This window comes from Larus michahellis, chromosome 12 (assembly GCF_964199755.1).
Source record: "Larus michahellis chromosome 12, bLarMic1.1, whole genome shotgun sequence".
NCBI classification, from domain to species: Eukaryota; Metazoa; Chordata; class Aves; order Charadriiformes; family Laridae; genus Larus; species Larus michahellis.
The window spans coordinates 11160024-11183376 of NC_133907.1; the positions used below are offsets into that span (position 1 = coordinate 11160024).

Below are 23353 nucleotides of genomic sequence, written 5' to 3' on the forward strand. Positions count from 1 at the left end.
AGTCAAACGTGGGGTAATCTTAGGTTTCCCTGGTCAGAAAATATCTGTTCCAGAATTATATTTAGGCAGATGATTAGGGACCTGTCGGCCAACTACCCTCAGAGGACAGGCCAGAGGCATCAGGTTGCCCCTGCAAGCGAAAGAGGCATCTCAGCTGCCGTCCCTGACTGAGCTGAAAGACCAAGGGCACTTGCTTAAATCCAGCCACATCCTGACTTGCAAAGTTGTTGAGCACACGGATGCTCCGAGCCCTTCCTTTCAGATAAACAGAGGGGCACGCCGGACCTCCCGAAACTCTTAACCAAGCGCTGAATGATCGCAATGTCCTTCAGCAAACACTCCCCTGCCCGAGCTGCCGGGGCAGTCAGACAGCCAGGCTGCCCCACTGCCGCCTCTCAGCATCAACCCACTACGCAAAACCCAGGAGAGAGGAGGAAAAAATTGTAAAATATTTTTGATACATCCCAAAAAACCCCCCTGAGAGTACACAGTGATGGCGCTGCTGCTTCTAGCAGTGATATGCATCGTTTTGCTTACCAAAGGGAAAAGGACAAGCGAGGCTGGAATAACCCGCATCCATACATCCAACTCGCCTGCCTAGCACGGGAGCAGGGGTACCTTCCCTCCGGCTGTCGAAGTGCTCCGACCTGGCAACAGGAGAAGGCAGGAATCGGGATGTCAAAGCCCCCATCACACCGATCGACTGACCCTCGTGCTCTAGCAGGGGTAGGACGGCTCACGGTGGGGACCACGGTTCCTAACAGTCACCCTTGAACAGAAAGGCAAGAGGATTTGTCTTTTAATATAAATTTGTTATTTTTATTAAACAGGATTAACAATCAACTGTCCAGAATCCAAACAAGCAACTCTTCCTTCAGAAACAATTTTTGGAGAAAAAAAATACCCCCCAAAAAAGCCTAGTTCTTACCGCAGTCATGTTCTTAAAAGTGATGCTCTACAATTTGCTTTATAAAAGTAAGAAATTCACTCTCTCATATCCATCTATCTAGTTATAAATATACGTGTGTGTGTATGTATATATGCACCATGTACTTCAGAGCTCAGTATTTTACTCAGAAGACAAAAACGGAAGCCCAGAAAGAATGGAAATACTCCCAGCACGCGGCTGCTGGTGGCTGAGACTGGACCAGTCAGACCCACAGTCCGTGGCAATGGTGACCACGGCCCCGTGTCAAAGGCAACTTTTTGGTACAGTATCTTTGGAGGAAGCATCTTGGCAGACACCCGGGATGCTAAAGCACACCACACACTCACCTAAGAAAATGATGGTCTTTTCTCTGGATGCACAGGCTCTATTGCATATAAAGTGAAAATACTACAACGCACCAAAATTGCTGGGGAATTTGGGTGAATATTTCTGTATAAATTCTTCACCAAACTGAAGATCTGGCTTCCAGCCAGCGTTGTGGTTGAGAGAAGCAACTGAGGTGGGACCTGAGTCAATACGTGACATTGGGCCCTGGCTTATTAATTTACTTACTCAGTTTTAATAGTGCCTAAAGATTACGTCAAGTCAGGAAAAGGGCAGAATGGTTAAAACAGGCAATCGATCATGGTTTTTCCAAGTCCTAAACGAAGATAGAGGAAGAGCAAACTGCAGCTCATCGGAATTCTCCAGGATGAGTACAAAACTGGGAAAAGTCCCAGAAGGCAGATTTCAGCCCAAAATGGTAAAAAATACATTCCAACTTCCTATGCATGTGTGAACATGGTCATGGCCAGCTGTGAGCACAGCTGGAACCTGAGCCCAGGGCGTGCGCTTCTGCAGTGGTGACACTGAGAGGCCTCACACATGGGAGCCCTTATCCAAGAAAGGATGCAAAAAAAAAAAAAATTGTTGTTTTTTTTTTTTTTTAAATGCCCTTTCGACCTGCGTGTGGGCAAGAGCACCAGCTTCCAGCTTGTTCTTGTTCGTCTTGTTAGTACAAGACTAACCCTGGGTAAATATAGCTGCGGCCAAACCCTCCTACCTACACAGATGAGAATAAGTCCTCTGTTTCTGACCTGTCTGCTCACTCCCTGTCAGCACCAACCCACCTTTTCCTTGGAAAGGTGAAGATTAACCCAGGCCACAGTCACAGTTGAAGGTGGTTATCAAGGGCTAGGCAGGACAGATAAAACAGGGGAAGAGGGAGGGGGGAGGAAAAAGCAGGGGAGGTTCTTTTGTTCTCATTCGCCGTACAGAAAGACTGGCAGACGGAGAAGGGAGTCAGGCCAGGAGGCAGTTTTAGTCTGCTTGCACAACAGCAAGATAGGAAGCTGGACATCCATTTGGGAGAGAGTTTGAGGGGGTGATAGGCAGGTGTATGTGATAGCCTGATTCTGCTTAGCACTGTAAGGGTTAACACAGGGGCGCCAGTAATAGAGACAGACTCTGGGCACCTTCTCCCAGTGCTCCCACTGGCACAAAGGAGAGTCAAGCATGCATGAAGAAGGGCCACCGCTCCACGCCGGCTCGCAGGGATGGGTCACAATGCGTTGGGGACCATCCCGTAGGCTTCGTACAGCGTATTGAGCAGCTCCTGCTTTTCCTTCTCGGGTAAGAAGCTGGACTGAGCTGCGTTGATGTTCTGGGGAGGGAGAGGGGGAACACAAGGGAGACATTGAGACACATCAGACATGAACGTGTGGTTGTGCACATCCCAACATCTGGCTCTGAACAGCAACAAGCGAAGGAGAGTGTAAAGTTTCCACTCCAAGATTCATTTCCACAGCATCATCTCACAGGCCAACCGCTCTGGCCCAAAGGCACAAAGCAAAGGCCTTTAAACACTTTGGAGTTCTTGGCACATGTGCTTTAGACCTGCTCCTACACTCCCAGCTCCCCTTTGGGCACAGTCTCTCCCACCAGCGGTGGTGGCAGCCGGATGCGCCGTGGCTGGGACACAGCCTGGCTCTGCAACGTGACCCGCTCATCCGTCCTGCGCGGGGACCTTTCTTTCATTACGCAGGAAAAACCTGGATTTTGCAAGAGCCAGAGAGGACAGCTGGCAGCAGAAGAGCTGTGGATCCAGGATCCCAGAGCTCAGAGCTGTCCTTGTTCCCCCTTCCAGACCCAGAGCGCGAGGTCTGTAGGAGAAAGGGACTTGTTCCTCCAGCCAGAGCTGAGCGCAGGGTGGATGCTCTCCTGTAAAGCGCATCCTGCGCTTCCCAATCCAAGCAGGTATCTCTGGAGAAACATAGGTGAGTGTTGAGCGCAACTCCCAGTGCAAACCAGGAAAGGTTTGCTTGGTACCAGCTAAGTCAAACTCCCAGCAGTTATCCTCTCTTTCTGTCTTGGGTAAGTAATTAGAAAATCGATGCCTAAAGCCATTTTTCAGGATGTAATCAAGGCACATAAATGACCGTGTGCCAAAACCGAAGCCACCACTCACTGTGTTTCCAGCTCCGTTGTTGCGTACTCATATTATACGTGCAGAGACTGCAAGCACTTCTGTAGCTGCTGAACCTTGCTAACTTTTGGGCCAGACCTCAAAATAACCTACATGTAATTCCAAACCCGTGTGTGTGTGTGTGTGTGTGTGTGTGTAAGGCAACAGGCACCTTCCTTCCTTCCTGCTCAGGTCTTCAGCAGACAGTTTCCATCTGATCTGGTCGCTGGGAAGCCCGAAGCAGTCAGCCCAAGTGATGCAGCCCCTGCGGAGCCCACCCTGCACTCACATCCCACTGCTCCCGCATCCCCTCCAGCCAGCTCAGCCCTCTCCAGCCTCCTGCTTACAAGGCCAGTGCAGGATTTCCCTATTTCCATTGAAAACCCTTCAGCTTATACGTGAAAACAGCGGCTTGCTCTGGGCTGCACCAGGACACCAGCAGAGCACCCAGCCGAGGAGGACTTACCACTCTCTTGAAGTCCTCTTCAGTGAAGCCCATGTAGTCCTTCACTATGCTGTAATCCTTGTCGATATTGGAGTTAAAGATGAGGGGGTCATCCGTGTTTATGGAATAGTTAGCGCGATCCTTCCTAAATCTGCAAGGAAATCAGGTTGAAATCAGCGAAAACACCGGACGCGGCACCGGTCATGCAATTCTCAGGGTAAAACGCAGTAAAAGCAAACGCCTCGTGTCCGTCCCCGCAGCTTAGGTTGATGGACACAAACACAGGGCTCAGCTCACCACCGCTCTGCACCGATCGGCCTCTCTGGTGAGGCAGGGAGCGGGGCATCTCCCACCCAGAGGTTCAGCGACCTCAGCTGGCACCCACAAACGAGGGCCAGCGGCTGGTGTGAGCACCCCACGGCTCTGAGCAGGGGTGGAGGGGGACAGGAGAGTCCCCCCTGCCGAGGGACCCCTGCATCCCGTGCCGCCGCACTGGCCCCTCCGTGCCAAAGTGGGAGGGTGTACCACATTTTCCTAAGCGGTTAGACGTGCCTTACCTTTGTAAAACAATAAAGCAGCTACAATCAACCCAAATCCTGCTTATTTAAGATTGCATGTAATTAAGAAGTCTTACTGTGCTACTGGGTGTTTCCCAAAGTCCGGAAGACATGCCCCAGTGAGATAACTGGACCAAGGGCAGACCTGTTTGGGGGAGTTAAACACGAAAACCAGCATCAGCCATGCGGATCTGAACCACAGCTGCGTACACAGATAGCTCAGCATGCTGCCAAAGCCAGATGGGGGGCGGGGGGAGAGAGCTTTGTCCACAGCTACCCCTCAGCGCCGGGACCGCCGCACGTCCCAGGACAGGGATGCGAAGAGCCCACAGCCTGCGTGACAACGGCAGGACATGGTGAGATATTTCCCAAGGTCAGACGGCCACCAGCTGCGTGTCGACCACAGTTAAAACACCACTGGCATTAAGTATCTACACATATATTCCATATATTAGTTGGATACACTGGGGAAAAGCCAAGGAAATCTGCCCTTGCACAGTTCACTCCCAGGCACTTCCACCCTCCAACCAGACATGGCCCGGTACAGCAACCCGATTTGTGGGAGGAGGAGGTATGTAAATTAGTGAATAAGCCCTCCAAAACTCATCCTCAGCCAGACCAGGATCCTTTTCGCTCTTCAACATGCCTCCGGCAAGCTGCTGTGTGCACCAGTGCTGCTCCCAGCAGAGATCCCGGCAAACACCTAGGTGTTCCCACCATTTTTGCTGCGGAGCTTTGGGCACCCAGGTTCAACGGCAACGGCAGCGTCACCATACGGGTGGTCAGCACTCGGGTGTCAGGTCGTGGCCCGGCTGTGGCACAGCCCAAGCGAGGGCTGATTTCCCACTCAGAGAGCAGCTACTCGCCTGCCACCCTCCCACCACGCATCCTTACCTCAAAATGCATCTTTGCTCTCAACAGCTCCTTGTAGAGCTCCGGGTCCTCCAGGACGTGGTAGCCATGGCCAATGCGCTCGGCCTTCAGGAGGTAAACTGCCTAGAAAGCATGGGAAAAACACGTACAGCCTCCAAACCTCCAACCCCTCCTGCCTGCCCAGAGGTCCCTGCCCCACCACGGGTGCAGCCCGCACCACTGAGCCAGCCCCAGGGAGGTCCTTCTCTGAGCCATCGGGGCCAGATCTCTGCCTGGGTCCCCGGCGTTTGCACTGCTATGAATACGGAGAGGACTCGGGCTCCTCTCTCCCCGGTGCAGGGGATGCACCTTCCCAGCCCTGCCCCGCTCCCTGCCCCGAGGCAGGAGCTCCTCGTACCTCCTTGATCATGGCAGGCGGGCCAGCCTCCCCAGCATGGACGGTGCGATGGATCCCGCACCTTTCAGCTTCCTGCAAAGAAAAAAGGACACGCTCCTGTCCCATCACCTGCCGCCAGGTCAGCAAATCCCCGGGCTGGCAGCGCCCTCGGGGGGCACAGCGAGCAGCAGGGCTCTGCCCCCAGATCACGAGCCCTGCACCCCGAGAGGCGCACGCTCCCTGCCGTAGCACAGGCTGTGAGAGGAGAGCTCGGTAATGCCAGAAGCAGAGAAACTCAGAAAGCCGGGTTACCTTCCCCTGGAGCCCGGCCACACTCCTCAGGGTCTTTTAATACCAGGTGAGCTCACCGCTCTCTCCTCTCCAGACAGCAGCAAACTTGAAGCTTGCCTCCCTCCACCCCACTGCCCTTCTGCGTGAGCCTTGCAGCAGTTCCTGTCTTTGAAACTTCTACCTTTTTGGCTGGCTGCAGCCTAGCGGGAGAATTTAAAAGCCCCCAGGGCAGAGATCAAGCTTAGATGATGCTCAGACACCGAGTGCTTCCCTCCTGCGAGGGGCTGGGTTGGAGGCAGCCCAGCCGGGAGGACCCTGCAGGTTCAGCTTTGGGGGCATTTTGAGATGGCCACCCTGAAAAACCCCTGGCCAGGGTGACCACGGATCACCCAGGCTTTGGGAAGCCACACAGCCTCGAGGGAAGCCCGGCTCCTGCCCTGCTGGAGAAGGGCCACCCAGCCGGCAGGCTGCAAGTCCCGTCTCGCAGCAGACACTCTTCCCAGGCACTCCTTCAGGGCTTTTCACTCATTAATTTTTTTCAGTTACTTAATTTTCAGCTCCTGATGTGCAACACACCCAGGTCCTGCCTGGGACGCCTACAGAAGAGCCCCGTGTGCATCACCCTGAAAGGCACTCTGTGCTCCCTGCGTTGAAGTCACTGTTGATTTCTCCTAAACAGCTAATTTTTTTTACATTTTTAAAAATAACAAAATCCCTCTGGCCAAACTACCACACTAAGATGACAGACAGACTCACACCAGCACTGAGATTTTCCACTTGTTTCTACACGGGATGAAGACAAACTGGAAACCCTTGTTCCCTCACTCCCGAGACAGGCATCCTTAACTATCCCAACAGGAGCTGGGGATACAAGGAGAGGGGTCAGGAACACCACATGCACCAGGACTTCTCCACCAACCCTCCTGGCCACCGAGGCCTGACCCCCATCCGCTGCATCCAGGAGGGAGCTTGTGTCTAATGTCCATCCATGGGCATATCTTCCCTGGAGTGGCTTCATCCCTTTTTCAGCCCATTTGTCTGAGGATGCACGGTGCTTCTCTTGGCTTCTCCTCCATGAATCGCTGCCTCCTTGTACATAGCGGTCCCGGGATCCTTGGCTGTTTGCTTCTGCCCTGGTGCTCCTCCGCAGCCAGCAGCCACAGCTGAGCTTTCACGGTTATCTTGATAGCCCTGAGAGTTCCCAGGCACAACCCACCTGCCTGAGTGATACCACAAATCTCTCCGATTTCCCTGGATGCATTACGTACCCCACGGAGTAGTATTTATGGGGAAGCACATCCCTGCCATGCAGGCGGAGAGGGGCCGATGGTCAGGAGTGGGGGTTTGCTTCAGCGTCTCAGAGTCCCTGGCACAGAGACAAGATGCATCCTTCAGAGGGGGGAGTCTGGACCTGGGTACTGCTGGCACGCCAGGGCAGGATGAGCTGATACCCATCGGTTGATAAATGCCAGTGCCCGCATCTCAGTTTATAACCACTCAGTTCATCCACGCAGGTGGACCTTGTATCACATCCCACTGACGGGGGCAAAAACCCCGAGAAAGCCCAGTGTCGCTTCAGACCTGAGCACTGCTGGCAAACCACCATCTTTTTTGGCTGTGACGGTGCCCAACCTCCTCTCCCACTGCTGCAGGGGACCAACAACCCCAAACTCCCACCAGCAACGAGCAGCGGGGAGCAAAGTTTTCCCTTCCAGCCGCTGTCGAGGTCCAGCGAGAGCCTTGGGTCAGGCTCCCGAAGCCATTCCAGAGTCTGCATTTGAGATGATCAGATAAAAGCACTTCAAACAGCCTCTTCTCTGCTCCTCGGGTGATTTCTGCCAGACTGGAAAGACCAGTCTCTTCCAGCCTCGGTGGTGGTTTCACGGAGCCCCAGGAGCAGACCCCAGCCGGCAGTGGGGGGGACACGGGCTCCATGTCACTCCTGTCACACACAGTGCTCTGGGGTAGTGTGCTGAGCTCCAGCTCTAAGGCCATGTTTAAGCAATGATGCCTGCTATTAATCATTTAGGAAACACAAACAAATGCTTTTTGCTATTTAACAGAATGTTTCTAATAGCCGCAATGAATTTTTAAACTGTCCCAGCTGCTCGCAGCCTAAACACTGTACTGCGTGTTCCCCCAGGATATGTTTTTCTTATCATTTCTTTTAAGAAGCTTATTCAACAAACCTCGTAAGCCTTCTTATGCTCAGAGGTATTCTCCACCTTCAGGGACTCATCCCCAGCCAGGTCGATGGCCACCACCGAGTTGTTTCGATACTTCTTGCAGAGCTCCACCACCTCCGGAGACCAGCCTGGAAGAGAGAGCGCCGGGGTTCAGGAGAAAGCATTCGTAAGGGTTGCACCTTCAGCCTTCTTCTAAACGAACCCTGGTCCTATAACTAGAAGGCTGGAGCTCTTTTCTTTGGTCTTTCCTCAAATTTGATGCCCAAAAAGAAAGCTAACAAGCTCCTAGAAAGGTCTGCCCATCTTCGGCCAAATAAAAGCTGCCAACTTCAACGTCACTGAAAGGGAAATAAAATGCATTTACCAGCTATAAAACTGCTCTCATCATCTTTTTCTGCCCACTTTGAGCACCGGGGGAAAAAAAAAAAAAAAAAAAAAAGAAAAAACCCTCCAAAGACAGTGGTGATTGCTGCAGTTGGCCCGAGGTAGCTGAACTCCCCAGCCCGTGTGCTGGAACATGGTGCGCGGGAGAAATTCCTCAACTCGCTCCTGAGCTTTCACCGCATCCCAGGCTGGGCAAGGGGAGGGAAAGGGAAGAACGGCCCGTTGGATGTGTTGTGTCACGGAGGAGTTTGGTCTGGGAGAGATCTCGGAGGGGAGGGGGAACCCTGTAGGGCAGCCAGCCCTGCCCTGTTGCAGAGCATCCTCAGCTCCCCCGGACAAGACGATGGACACTACTCCTGGTGGGAAGGAGCTGGTCAGGCTCCTGGAAGGCTGATGTTCAACGCTCACAGAGTTTTATCTTTTGGCATCAGTGAGAACGAGAGTAACAAGTGGCCATCAACTACTTCAGAGTTATCACAGAATCAAAGAATGTGTTGGGTTGGAAGGGACCTTTAAAGGTCATCTAGTCCAACCCCCCTGCAGCAAGCAGGGACAGTTATCTCTGACTGGGGTAGAGGATAACCTCTGAGAAAGAACATGCATCTACCAGCTCATACGGCACTTACCCTTAGCAAAAAGGCCAAGAAACAGAGATAAATGGCAGTGTTAATAATCAACAGGCAGCTGCTGTGTACATACAATCCCAAAATCATACGAACACATAAGAAAACGTGTGCAATTTCATCTTCTTTTTTCATCCGTTTCCAACTTACTGGGTTAAAACCATTATTTTTATTAACAAGTTTAATATGAGCTACTTCTGGCTGGCACCTCCGCCTTTCTCTCAACAGCTCATAAATTACAGGGTGGCTTCTCGCTGCGCAGCGCATCCCGAATGCGGTGCTAAAGCCCCTTCAATCCAGCACATCCCTGGCTCCGGGTAACGAGTCGGTGCCCTGGGACAGAGGGATGGGAACGCACACTCCGTCGTTCGCACGAGCAGCCCCTCCTGCTGCGCAGGCCCTCGGGTGCCCTGTCACCTTCTGCCTTCACCACTTGTGTGTTGGCAGGGACTGTCATCGCAGACAAGGGTGACACTGCCTTACAGCTTTTCAGTTCCTACAAAGAAAAAAAGCTTTCCTCCTAGAAACCAGAAATTTAAGGGTCAAGTTTTTGCAGTATTGTTTGGGGTTGATTGTGCAGGCAGAAAAAAAATAAAAAAAATCCACCCTCAAATTTCCTAGTTTCCAAGAATGTAATTTTTCACATTTCTAGACACAAATTAACCATGTACTCATTAGCAAAAATCTTTCCACCATCTTCCTTACTAAGCCTACATAAAACTGCTGTGAGATATGAAGATATTCGGGTCATATCTCAAGTCTTCAGGTAGAACGGCTCCTGTCGTACCACCTCACTAACTGCTTCTTTCCCTAGAGGAAGATGCTCACGGAACTCAGCAGCCCAATGAAACACTGGAAATTGGGTTTTCTTCCTATTCTGGATCACAACACCTGTTACCGATGAAGTTCAGAGCTGCTGATTTTATAGAAAAAAATTTATGTACGCAACTTAAGTATATTTTACTTGTGTTTTCAGCTTAAACCAGCGGAGATTGCAGCCAGTGGATTCTCTGGCTGACCCATGGCACAGGCTAATGAAGGAGTTCACTGCTGTAGCAGCACGACCATGAGCAGGGAGAGTGTGAGATCTCACGCCTGGTCCTCCTGTGACCGTTCGCTCTCGGACCCACCAGACGGTTGTGGCAGATGCAACCGCTCGCTGTGGCAACGGCTTCATCTGGCCCAAGGAGAGCTCCAGCCTTTGGGCAGGGAGTGAGGGGTGAGCGGAAATCACACCTCCCCCGGGAGAGGACAGATGAACCCGTTTTGTCTCTCTAGCAGGACCTTTCAGATACTGGTTGTACCCACAGACCCCGACTCCTGCATCCAGCGGAACCTTTCCCCATAGTAAAGAGCGCAGAGGATCCCCACCAAGAAAAAAACAACCCTGTTTCTCAGCACTGTCTGGTCCCACACGTCAGACCCAGAGCTATGGGACCGGGGCTTTCCCTGCATTTCTGCAGGGACCTGAACCCAGGGGACGTCCCCCCCCGCCACGCGTGAGGGAAGGGGAGCAGAGCAGCGGGGGAGCTGCAATACATTACTTGGCATATGGCGCATGCAGCATAGAATAGACCTGGCTTTGATGCGGAAATCCCTTTCTCCATCCTGTAGTCCCTGATTTACGAGGTTAACGACTTCATCTGGAGTGAGGTCTCCCCTGCAGGGAAGAAAAGCTGTCAGCGAGAGGCCAGACACCCACCAGGGGGGCAGGCAGGAGCCGCAGGTCCAGCCCAGCATCCCTACGGGACACCCCATGCAAAACCCAGGCTGCCCGGGGTCCCACTTGCCTTAACATCCAGCGGAGCCCAACGAGACCACCCGGAGCCAAAGAGCACCTTTTACACCCATGCCATGCCCCGATCTACCTGATGTCGGGCATAAAAGCGTGCAAAGATGATAGTAAGATTTAGAAAAGCCTCGGGGAACTGGAAGCCAATCCTGCCCGAGCAGAGGAACCCGCTCTTTGCCAGAGCATCTCATTAGGGCACACAAGTGCCTGCAGCCAGGCAGGGGCAAGCACGGGGGGCTCTACGCCTGTCACAGTGCATTTTGCAAGGGGCCACAGAGCCCAGCACTGATTTAATCAAAGGCACACACCACAAGAGGGGATGATGACATGTAAAGAAGGGATTGGACGGCCAGCCCCCTCCAACATTGTCCATTGTTTTGGCCATCTCAAATTCACAATCTGCAGGCAGGCGATCCACATCCGAACGCTGCTTCCCCTCGCACAGAGACCGGCCGCAGCCAGAAGTTCCAGCCCAGCGGCTCCCCACACGCAGAACTCCCTGCCCAAAGCAAGGGACGTTAGAACACGCGGAGACAGTGTAAGAAGCAAAATCCCGTCAATGGGGAAGAGAGGTGGAAGAGTGCCGGCGCTGCCCGTGTTGGAGGAGAGAGGAGGTTTGGTTACACGCCACTTTGAACGCGGCGTGGGCCATGCCTTCTCCGTGCCCCACCGGCCACCCAGAGGCTCCCTGGCATGGCGGGATCACTCACTCGGTTTGGCCCCAGGGGATGGGATCCACGCGGCAGTTGGCCAGGAGGTGAGGGCTGTACCGGACCTCCACGTAGATGACGCCTTCTTTTGCTTTCGTTTCCACGAGCTCGTAGGCGATCCTTCTCACTGCCTCACGGTCACCCCTGCAGGGATGGCAGTGGGACCCATCACCGGGACTCGTCACCCCCGGGGCACACTGGGGACGGGCGAGGTGACCTCCAAGGCTGAGCAACGTTAGCCAAGGGGTCCTGCCAAGGGTTGTTGGGGGGGAAGCAAAGAGAGGGGTACTTACGCAATGGCAGGCATGTAGTGATTGAACTTCTCTAGAAATTGGGTAAGTGTCAGTGGTGTTTTGTAGCTGACATGCTTCAGGAGGTCATCAACAGTGCTGCCGGGGAGAGGAACCCCTCTTTTCCTGGAAATGAAGGCACGTGTTACTGATGGGGAAGTCCATCGCATTTTTAATCAGTCCGTTTCATACAGCAATCGCATCCTCAGCTGGCAGCATTAACCACCATTTCTTCACAGAAAAGATATGGCACACGTTGTCCTTCCAAAATCTCCTCGCAGATGCAGCCCTGAATCTCAGCGGGGCAGAAGGCAATCCAAAATGCCGGCAAAACACAAACAAATCGAAATACAAGCCCAGACTGACCCGACAGGAACACAGCCAGAGGACATTTTAAGCTTAAGAAGGAGTTCATCTAAAGGGGCTCTGGATTATTTCTTGGCACCTTTAGTCCTAGTGGCAGAATTGCCAAAATTTTTTAGAAAAGTTAATTTCCACTTATGCAGGCTCAAAGGCTTGAAAGATCATGGAGATTCTCCCAGGCCCGGGATCACGCACGCAGAAGTGTCGTGGCTCACGGGTTTAATGCCTGCAAGCAACATGTGCCCGAGCCCAACATCGTGGTGGCGTCTCCTCTGATGGGGACACCTCCCACGCAGGAGCAAACGGCCATCCTAACGACTGCCCTCACCTAAGCGATGGAGACGGTAAAGCCCACCTAAACTCCTCCAAGAGGGAAGAGGTTGCTGTCCCTGGAGTCCTCGGTGGGTGGAGGTGTCCCCAGTGGGGTGGCAGCCGGGCTCGAGGGGGCTGTGAGCCGAGGATGCTACATGCTTCCCAGGCACCCCCCACCCCACAGGCTGTCACTCTGCCATGAATGCCAACCTAAATTAGAAATAATAACTAGACGTTTGTTTTTAATCCTCTTTCCTGCCACAATGAATTACAGCCGATTGACGGATCTCTGCTAATAGACACAAAACACCACCGACAGCTTTAGTGTCCCGATGCCAGCAGCCGTCCTGATGAGCAACCTGCAGGGAAGCAGCCCAAACGACCCCGCTCCAGGGCCCAATAAACATTGCTCGTTCTCTGCTCGGGCAGGAAGGAAACCAGCCCCGCGCTCAGCCTTCACATGCAATCTGCACAGATTAAGTTGCTGGCGCTCAGCAGGAGACGTTCATCGCTGCCAAGGCATCGGTTTTCCATCCCGCCTTGCCCTTTCCATGGCACTGACACTGAGTCTCTGCTCCAGGAACCGTCCCCACGTCTTCCTCCACCTGCCCAGGGAAAGTTTCCTGCAGCAAAGCCATTTCCCTGACCTCTTCCGTGGGCTTTCCAAAGAATTGCCTCTGCGCAGCCGGCAGCGACAGCGCTTTGGGATGATCCGCAGAGACACTGGAGTCAGGTCTCCAGCTGAGGGGCTCTGGTGGATCTTGCCAGCGTGGCGTCGGGAGCTGCTGCTGTCCCACCAACCCACCTGGTAACTGGGAGCCTTCCCGCAGCAAACCTGCCCCAGGGGAACGGGCTCGTGTCTCCCGGGGACACTCAGCCCCGTCAGTCCCATCAGGGGTCTGCCATGGCTCTAAACCCTTTGGCTGGGTGGGGGGGGGCGATGCAAAGCCTGACCCAGACCTGGCAGAACTGGAGACAAAAGTTTTCAAAACCAGCTGAGTTCAGCCACTGCCCAAGGGGGGGCTTGTGCACCCCAGCAGCTTCGGGTTATTTGGACGTGGTCAGCCACCACCTGGCAAATTTATTTCCAGCTCTTTACCTTTAAAAATAGACCGCAAGCAGCTTGCTTTTCTGTGCCTGGGCCAGGTTAGTAAGGCAGTCCCCTGCAGCCCCCTCCACTGCCCTGTTGCTTCTACACTGGTGTGAGCGCTGGTTTTAGAACCCATGAATAGCACAGCCACGCTCCACCCGAGGGCTGGCAGCTCCCGAGGGATGACAAGGCTGTTTAAAAATAAGAGGGAACTCGGCACACGCTTGGGCAACAAAGGTTTCTGCCCTAAGCAAGAGAGAAGCACAGGATCCTCAGCCAGCTGGTGCCTCCTGGGCTTCAGGGCTCCTACAGCCACCCTGGGGGACTACACTGGCGTTTTTCCTTCGCTGGCAGAGGGAACCAGCAGAGCCCCAGGGAGCCAGCACCGACTCTTCTGTCCATCGGGACTTGTATTCCAGCCCTGCAGCCCACCAGCCAACAGGAACCCTGCCCCAGCTCGCCGTGCCAACGTCCTGCAACGAATGAGACGGACATCTCTGATCCACCCCCCTTACTCTGACAACGCTGCAAAACTGTATGGCCACTCCCTGCAGAAAAAGCTACTTTAGAAAGAATATTTTCCCCTAGGATTGCGCTGCCTTGGAGACTGCTGGGCTCGCAGGATGCCAGAGCCACTTCCCATCCTCCTCAGAACTGATTTCCTCCCCAAAGTACCAGAGGTGTGCCTAAGAGCTGTTTCCTGAAATCTTTAAGCTTGCCACTTTCTCCATCTGAGGGTATCTGCTAGTCTCCATGAGCTTTTTGAATAGTGACAGCTGGAAGGAGCCTTAAGTTTATTTTGCTTACAGCCGCGGAGCCAGGCCCTCGCACCAGGTAATCATTCACCTTGCTGCTTCCCACACGAGCTACGCTGAAGCAAGAAGGTGGACGTGGGCTCTGTCAAGGGAACAACCTCCCTAAGTCACTGCCAAGTTCCTGGGTCACCCTCAGAGGAGCAGGACTCCCGGCTCGCCGGCAGCCAGCCTGGCTTCAAAGACACATGGCAGCAGGGCAGGGAGGAGAACCCGAGCTGGTTTTACCTCCCCAGACCGTGGTACGGCACCACCACCACCAAGGCGATGCTCCCAGCCTGCTTTCATTTCACTTGCTCTTGCAATTAGGAATGTGGAAAAAGAAATGAGAATACGCCAACCCCGCTGTTTCCCGGGTACGCTTCAAAGGCAGCCAGCTCTGTCTATGAGACATCTTCTCTACTTTTCTCACGGTGGCTCCTCTCAGCTTGCCTGGCTCAGAGGACCACCTTGGTCACGCTCCTGCCACCAGCACCAGCCCCACTACAACAGTGGGCTTTGGGAGGGGCTCAATATCCTCGCACCATGCGGCTGGAGGACCGGTCCACGTGGAGATACGACAGGTTTGGTGCCTGCCCAGCAAGGGAGAACTTTCCCAGCCTGCCAGCACGAGCTCTTCTGGGGGAGAGTGGGACAAGCAGAAGGGATGATGTTTTTGAACTGCAGCTCACAGAGTTCCTTACACACAACCCCCCCCCCCCCGCAACTCACCTGCCAAAGTGCAAGATTGTTTCTGGTCTAATGGCTCCATCCAGGTGGACGTGAAGTTCGACCTGCAATAAGATAAGGAGAAATCAGTGAGGTACTCTTAGAGCTGCAGCAAAAGTTTAGAGATAAGCAGCTGCTGCTAACACAGGTACAAATGCAGCCAACACTGGGACAAAGCCATGACAAGGAAGCACAAAAACGTTTTTAAACCACCATTTTTCAATATCTAAGTATTGTCTAAATATCTTCTTATCTCTGCTGCAGCTCACACATTTAATGGACTGTTAGAAATTAATTCCGTTTCCAGTCATTTTCAGGAACTGCCCTGTCCTTATTCAGCTTGCATGGCTTGGAGTTTGGGAAGAATGAAAAAAGCAAACCCCAAACACCTTCACTTTCCAGCTTGCTCCTTCTTGAATTCACAGACATCCAACCATCAATTAATTTGCCAAGAGTTATTACACGAAAACTTTGACTTCACTTCCAAGAATCAGCTCCTGATATATTGCTAATTACTTGGCATTATCAAAGCTTACAGGCTTTCTAATCCTACACGTGGGGTCAGTCCCATGGTACAAGGTGCTGTAAAAAATAAAAAAAAAAAAAATTAAAAAAAAAGAGCTGCCCCACGGAGGTAACAAGCTGGTTTCAAAATAAAACACTTGAATTTTGATTCATTAGAAAAGGGACAGTAACTCGGATCTCTTCACTTTCAAACCCTGTTTCCCGATTATTGCTGAAACAACGGATTTTGAAGAAAGAGCGCCAGAAAAGCAAAAAGCAAGCTTTTTCCATTAGGCAACTGGGACTTTTGGAGGAACATGACAGATGTAACTTGGAAGTCAAACTGGGAAGGAAAATATTAGCTGTAAAATGTTTCAGCTAGGTCTTTGTATTTCCAGAACTGTTTTCTTTTAAGCAATGAAATAGCCTACAAAATACATATTTAATTTTTAATTTTTTTTTAAATGAAACTGTAGGGCAGCAACTTAATACCCAAAGTTCTTGTTAGCTAGAACATCGTGCAGATTTTGCTGTGTCGATGGTTGCTGCAGGATGCCGAGGGCAGGAACGCAGTAGGATTCAGAAGCGGACTGGATATTTGCAGGGATAACTAAACCGCCCAGGGTTACTAATTAAAACCCACAAACCCTCTGGCGTCAGGGTATGCATCAAACAATAACTACCAGGAGCTGGAAGAAAAATGACTAAGCGGTTCCTCCAAGCCGGGCAATGAGTGATTGTCCACCTCGAGGTCCTTTTGCCCTCCTCGGAAGCATCCGTGAGCAGCTGACGTGCGCTCAACGCCGCTGGCCTGGCTCCCAGTGCAGTGCCCACCTCTGGGACAAACGCTGATGCCCAGGAGCTCGCTCCCGTCCCCACCTCCTCCCGCAGCCCCAGACACCTGCCATGCAGGTAGACACCGATCCTCTGACCCATGGCCAGGGCTTTCATTGACCCCTCCTGCAGCCATCATTGCTGGGGTGAGACAGTGCTCGGGTTCAGGCCATCTCCATGGGATGGCCATGAAGCTACCACTGAAATGTGCATCGATGGGACGCAAAATGCAGGTGCCCAGCTCAGGGCAGCTGGAGCTGCTGGTCCTGCACCTTTGCAATCAGCTGACCCAGGGGTCATGAATATTCCCACTGACACCCCTGCTAGCGGGTTGTAAAAAGATATCCCTGTGACTTCTCCTACCCTTAAGACACGATCTGACTCTACAGGGGTGAAGATTTTAAAAGGGCAAAACCTGATCTTTCCCCCCACCTCGAGTTACGCAACCCTGCTTAGGAGGACTAAATGTCCCGAGAAGCACAGATAAAATAACAGGCTACGGACATGATCCGCATCGCCAGATGTGGACGCCTGGCAAGTTTTCCACTCTTGAACTCTGATTCCTATTTCAAAACCACACAAGCTCCATTCCTTGAGGTTTTTGACAGCCCTTGCGACCTTCTGATGGAGTTACAGGCTTGAAACTTACTCATGATGGATATAAAAACCGAGCAACCCGAACCTGCTGGGGTCTTCTCACTCCAAACATTTCTCAAGCATTTCCTGCAAGAACATCCCAGTGTGACACTTCCATCAACGTGAATGCAAATTCAGGGGTGCCCTTCACCCATGCAAACCACCTCCTTTTGCTGCCGCTGCAGGTGAGACGCTTGTAAAGCAGCAAGGTTCCTCTCCACCACCACCAACAGGCTCTTTCTCCACTGCCATGCATTTCTTTGGGTCTGGAGGAACCTAAACTAAGCACTAAGAAACTCTTGTGCAACGTTACTCAACCCAAAACTTTGTGGGGTTCCTCAAGACCGGTGCTTGGGGGAGCCTTCTCCAGCTGGGGACTAATCTGGGCTATTTAGATTACCAAGGGACATTCAAGTGGAGAAGGAAAGGTGTGCCTACAAGGGTCTCCACCAAGAGCTGGCCCCAGATAAGGATGCAATCAGCAGAGGCACAGCGAGCAGCTTGGCTGCCCCAGGCGCTTTGCTCGCAAACCCCGCAGCTCTCCCGGTCCGTGGGAGGCCGCTCGCTGCCGATCACGCCACGGCTCTCCTCCTGCCTGTTTGTTTCAGGTAAACAAAGCACAAGACTTTTCCAGATACAAGTGGGTGACATGACCTTGCTTTAAGTCAAGGAAAGTAGCCAGATAAAGATGAAAGAGTTTTCTCTGAACTGTGGCTCCAGGAGACGACGCCTGAGCAAGCAGAAACACGGCGAAGGCAGGAGCCCAGTGCCTCTTCCAGGGCTCTGCCCCTCAGCACGCAGAGGTCCACGCACGCGTGGTCTCCCACCCCAAGCCCTCTGGTTTATTTGGAGAGGAAGCCTGCGCACACAGATTAAACAGGGATCTCGACACTTGGTCCAGGACCTCAACGGCACCATGGGCTGCACCGGCACGGGAGCCTTCAGCCGTGCCAGGACCAGCGATGCCTCCCTCTCTCACAGCAAACCTGGCCGTGGCAACCTCTGTTCTGATGAAGGAGAAACCAGCAGAGCTCTCAAACACTCTCAAAGAGAGCGCTGCTCTTCCCCCAGCCACAGCGAGGACCCTCAGGGCCACCTTTGCGTTGGCACCCTTCAGCTCTTCTCCTGCACCCCCACCGGGCCGCGGCTGGGAACGGTCTCACCGGCCCCCGCGGTCACGGGGTGACAATGCAAACCATCCCGCAGCTCTCTGAGTTTCACTAAAGAGCTGCCAAAAGCCAGAGGGATGAGTTCAAAAGACGTAACCGGCCATAAATTGTGCGTCCTCAGCACAGACAACCCCCAGCAATGCTGTCAGAGCAAACCGAGCGCTTTCCATTTTTATGCAAAAAAAGTTTAAGTTCAATCACGGCACGTGACTCGTTAGTGCGGATATCAGCAAGTTGGTTCAGATATTAGAAAAGGAGAAGTTTTAAGGGCTCTGGCTTGACCTTTCTTTTCTGAAAATATTGTAATGTTTTCTCTGGAACTTAATAAGCTCCAGAAATAAATTCAAACGCAAAATGAGGTACTGCAAGCAAGTATGTTCCGTTCAAAGATCAAGTCTGATTATTTTCAATGTAGTGAAATTAAGAGGAAAAAGTTAACCAAACATTCAAAATATTTTCAGCTACAGTCAACCCAACAGAATTTCTCTATTACTCTACGGTTTGCTCAGCAGACCATGGCAGAGCAGTTAGCTGCTCGGTTCGCCTATTATGTGGCGTAAAAAGGACCGTCCAAGCTAATGCATTGGAGGGAATTCCTGTATCAGGTGGTTTTAGGGTCCCTTTTCAAATACATACAATGCACAAAGTCAGCCCTGACACCATGGTAAAAGTAACACCAACCTCACCTTTTCTTTTGATTGGTTTCCAGCAGATGTTAATAGATAATCCAGGCAGCCGCTAAAGTTGCATCATTTTAAAACCCTTAGTGGTGACTTTGCCCAGGATTATTTATCAGCGCATTAAAAGGTGATAATTTAAAGTTCACTCTATTGGTCTCAATAACTGAAAAACAGCGCCATTACAGCTGTCAATTGTTAGATACACATGGCAGGAAAACGTTAACAGAGAGCAAAATTCAGCAAGAGATAAGACGAATGCCAACCACTGCAAAAAACACGGACAGTGCTCCTCAAATACTGGTTTCATGAAAGTGCACTGTCAGGAGCCAAGTCCTCATAAACTCGCCACAAACGCTATCTAGAAGCACCAGGATCAAGAGGGATGTGAGGTAGAAGAGGCACAGTGTCACCCTCAAACCTGACGCCACCCACACCTGCGCTTTGCAGGTGAATCTGCCATACGCTGTACGGTTTGAGCCTTTGAGAGAGAAACGCGGGGGACTACAAGACTCACCCACTGCCCCATTGCAAGAAATAACGGTGCTTTCTAGGGAAGGGTTCACATGAGACGTGGCTTTGGTGACAGAGGAGGAGGATGCTCCCATGCGGAGCAGCCTTTAGTACCATTCCTCCTGGCACCAGCCCCTCGGCACGAGGCTCCTGGTGCTGTTAAGAGGTGATGGTGGCTGTGTGTCGCCCTCCTGCAGGGATGGCTGGACCAAGGCCCTCCCATATCAGACCTCGCAACCGCACGTGGCAGCAACGAGGCAATGCTTGGGAGCAGTAAACAGAGCCCTTGCACTTTGAGCAGCCCCAGGCCAGCCTCTTACTGCCCTCACGTTTGACAAGCGGAGCCAGGAAGGTTACGTGCCCGCAGAGCGCTGCTGAAGGACCGAGCGTGCGCGTCCCTGCCTGGGTACGGCTCAGCCCCACGCAGCCCCGGCGGCGCCAGGGTTCGACCCGTGCCAAGGCAGTCAGGCGTCAGGCTGCGCACGAGGAGTGGATGAGCTGAAGAAAACATCATCCTCGGCACACCCACGTGCACTTGCACTCCCCACAATAAGGATCACCTTTGTAAATTATTTTTAAATTATTTTTTTTAAAACTTTTTTAAATTTTACAGCCAAAGCAAATACCTGTGATACCAGCTCAGCGCAGTTAGGCAGGTCTGTCTCGAGCAGGGGGAGGCTGCAGCGTTGCAGGGAGCAGGGCAGGACGCCCACCCAAACCCCCTGGGTACAGCCAGCGCTCACCTTTGTACCTACAGGATGGCCGTCGCCTTTGGTGCCACCCAGATTTGGTCCCCAGGCCCTCTCCTAACCGTTGACAGGACACACGCGGCTACAGCCAGTTCCAGCCATCTCTCCCAATGCCCAGGCACAAAGGGCACATCGGAGATAACCACCTCCCCTTGGATAGGGACAGGCCCAGGAATGCTGTGACACACAGAGTGTGCCCTGGGAGGGCTTGCAGGACCCCCTGCCCAGCGCCACCTGAGCTTATTTGGGCAACAAGTGTCCAGCGGCAGAGCTACACCAGCTGCTGGGAAAGTCGGGTCTGACCCCAGGAGAACCTGGTCCCATCCTGCTCCCTGCAACGTAGGAGTCGCAGGAGAAAGAGCCACGAGTCCCAAAGCCCCTGAGCTGGGGAGAGGAGCCAGCAGGGAGCGAGGACACCGTCTCTGCTCTGGTTGTGGAGCAGAGAGGGAAGAGGCTGGTGGTCAGCATCCAAGGAACAGCAGTCTTTTCTGCTCTTTCATGGCCCACGATAAGCAGGGTTCAAAGTCGCCCTGCAGCAGCCCCAGCAGCTCCCGGTTCATCCGCTGCAGCAGCCGGGAGTCAGCGAGTTCCCGAAAAGCACGGAGGCAGCCCCAGCCCCACATTCAGCTGGAGCTCAAAGCCGCTCCAGTGACCAGAAACATCTCTAAAACACAAAACTGATCGTTCCCAATGGCAGAGGGTCCAGGGGAATGAATAGGGCTCATTAACTGACTTCAGACCCGTTTTTTTTCCCCAAGCCTGACTTAGCAGGTTGGCAGGACTGAAAGGGACTGCCTGACTCAGGAAAACCAGTCTCGTAATTGCCGGCAACCAGACAACAGAAGCCTGATCTTTGTGGTCAAACCCTGCACGTTTTTTCCCAGGTCTCTCTTTGGCATCCCGCTCTCCCACGCACCAGAAAATTAGGAAGAAGCACAAGTGAAAGAAGAACTTAACTTGCTTCTCTTAGCCAAAAGTTTAAGATCAGTGGGGTAAACCACCAGCTTTTGGTCCTGGCGGAGCTGATGAAACACCAACATCTCCCAAAACTGAAGCAGCCTGAGGAAGGCTTTAACTATTAACAGGTGTCAATGCTCCCTTGATTTTGGAATGAAGGTTTGCCTGCTATCGCATGGGTCGCCTTCCCTGCGAGGGAAACCTCATGCAGTGATGGAACGAAGCACAAATCAGACCCGCGCACACAGGCTTTTCCGAGTATGCTAGATGTTTCTGGTGTGAGCTCAAACTGAGAGAGAAATGGATTGGGAGTGGTAGGGGATGCAAATAGTGGCCAAAAAAAACAAACAACCTTTTGGGATTTCAGACCCGATCTTCCCTGCGAAAGGTGTATGCAGTTGCCTCCACTCAGGTTCTCCCAGGGCGGACCACCACGACCTTCACATCACTTCTTTTGGTCTCTGCCCCGGTCCCTCGCTGCCCACCAAGAGCCCAACCCTGGCTCGTCGTCAGAGCCCGAGGGCAGCCAAGGTCCCCATATGCCAGCTTACCCGGACCACAGCCCAAGAGCTGAGCTGTCCTGCAGCACAGGCAGCACTCTGCCATCAGATACAGGGTTCTAGCTAACCACATCTGTTTCATCTTCTTCCTTCTCAAGTTTGTTATAATCTGATTAATAAATACATTACTGTGTGATCCTACTTGAGACGTATTTATGCAGCACGTGGTGAGAGCGAAAGACTGGGGCACCCTCTGACAGCAGCCACCAAAGATGGTATCTCAGGTATCTGAGGGATAACTCAACTAAGGGTTTAAGAATAAACAAAAAAACAAACAAACAAAAAAACCCCAAAACCAAAAAATAAACCAGCAAAACCAAACCCTCAAACGAAAAGAAGAAAAACCCCAAGAGAGACGTTTGTTTTAGTAGACCAAGGCAATGGTTAGAGTGCTGGATACTTCAGGGATGCCTCTTCCCCAGCCATGCCCCAGCCGTGCCACCAGCGCATCTCCATCCCGGCGGAGACGAGGGACCGGTACCGCTCCGGCGGCGGGATGCCGGGATTCCCGGGACAGCCGGGGCAGCTCCCGCCTGTCCCTGCGGAGAGCACGGGGCCGGGGCAGCGCAGCCCCCGGCTGGTACCGCCGAGTGAGACCTGAGGGCACGCACACCCTCACGGCTCAGCCGCCGAGCCCCGGGGCATGCCCGGCTCCTAGCCCCCGCACACCGGGGCACGCCCGGGCTCTCACCCCGGGGCATGCGCAGCGGCTCGGCTCCGGTGCACGACCCGGTTCTCAGCCCCGGGGCATGTCCCGTCTCCCAGCCACGGTGCACGGCGCTTCATCCTCGGTGCAAGTCCCGGTGCACAGCCCCTCACACCCGGTGCACGCCCCGGTTCCCAGCCCCTCACACCCGGTGCATACTCCGGTTCCTAGCCCCGGTGCATGCCCCGGTGCACAGCCCCTCACACCCTGTGCACGTCCCGGTTCCTAGTCCCGGTTTCCAGCCCCTCACACCCAGTGCCGGTGCGCAGCCCCTCACACCCTGTGCACGCCCCGGTTCCTAGTCCCGGTTTCCAGACCCTCACACCCGGTGCACGCCCCGGTTCCCAGTCCCGGTGCACAGCCCCTTACACCCGGCGCGTTCCCAGCCCCGTGCCCCCCGGCAGCGCCTCCACCTCACCTTGGGGTCCCCGAAGACGCACACCCCCCGCTCCATGCTGCCCCTGCTCCGCTCCGCGCCCGCCGCCCCGCTCCGCTCCTCCGGCCGCGCTCGCCCCGCCCGCCCCCGCCGGCCCCGCCCCGCCGCATCCCGCCATCGTCCCGGCGGGGTGTCTCGGCCGCCCCCCGTCCCCCAAATCCCGCCCGGTAATGCCTCCCCCACCCCATTTCCTTCGGGAGCCCGGAGCCCGGGCGGAGCCGCTCCTCCGGCGATAACATCGGAGGAAAATATACCACGATAAAACAGCTCCTAGGGCTGGAATGCGACCTCCGGCTTTGAGAGCCGTCTTAAGCCAATGCAACAATATTTTTTTTTAACCTAAAAAGGACTTAATCGTTCAGCTTAGGAGCACTCAGCCCTCACCCCCCTTTCCTGCTTACAAAGGTG

General features: G+C 53.4%; 1 protein-coding gene across 1 annotated transcript; it reads right to left on the reverse strand.

Moving 5' to 3' along the window:
- Positions 1-791: 791 nt before the first annotated feature.
- ADA (adenosine deaminase) lies at positions 792-23018 on the reverse strand. Its single transcript, XM_074605376.1, has 11 exons — positions 22928-23018; positions 15208-15269; positions 11923-12045; positions 11630-11773; positions 10672-10787; positions 8124-8248; positions 5665-5736; positions 5289-5390; positions 4472-4539; positions 3859-3988; positions 792-2591 (listed from the first exon to the last, which is right to left on the reverse strand). Exons 1-11 carry the CDS (start codon positions 22961-22963, stop codon positions 2490-2492), a joined length of 1080 nt encoding a protein of 359 aa, XP_074461477.1. The 5' UTR covers positions 22964-23018; the 3' UTR covers positions 792-2489.
- Between the last annotated feature and the right edge of the window lie 335 nt (positions 23019-23353).

What these genes read in the sequence shown, in the direction of transcription:
- ADA (XM_074605376.1), bottom strand. Translation starts at nt 22,963, where the DNA reads ATGGAGCGGGGGGTGTGCGTCTTCGGGGACCCCAAG. An exon ending in ATCCCCTGGGGCCAAACCGA is followed by an intron (nt 10,788 to 11,629) that starts GTGAGTGATCCC and finishes TCTTCCCTGCAG; the next exon opens with GGGAGACCTCACTCCAGATG. An exon ending in CGCCTGCCATGATCAAGGAG is followed by an intron (nt 5,391 to 5,664) that starts GTACGAGGAGCT and finishes CATGCTTTCTAG; the next exon opens with GCAGTTTACCTCCTGAAGGC.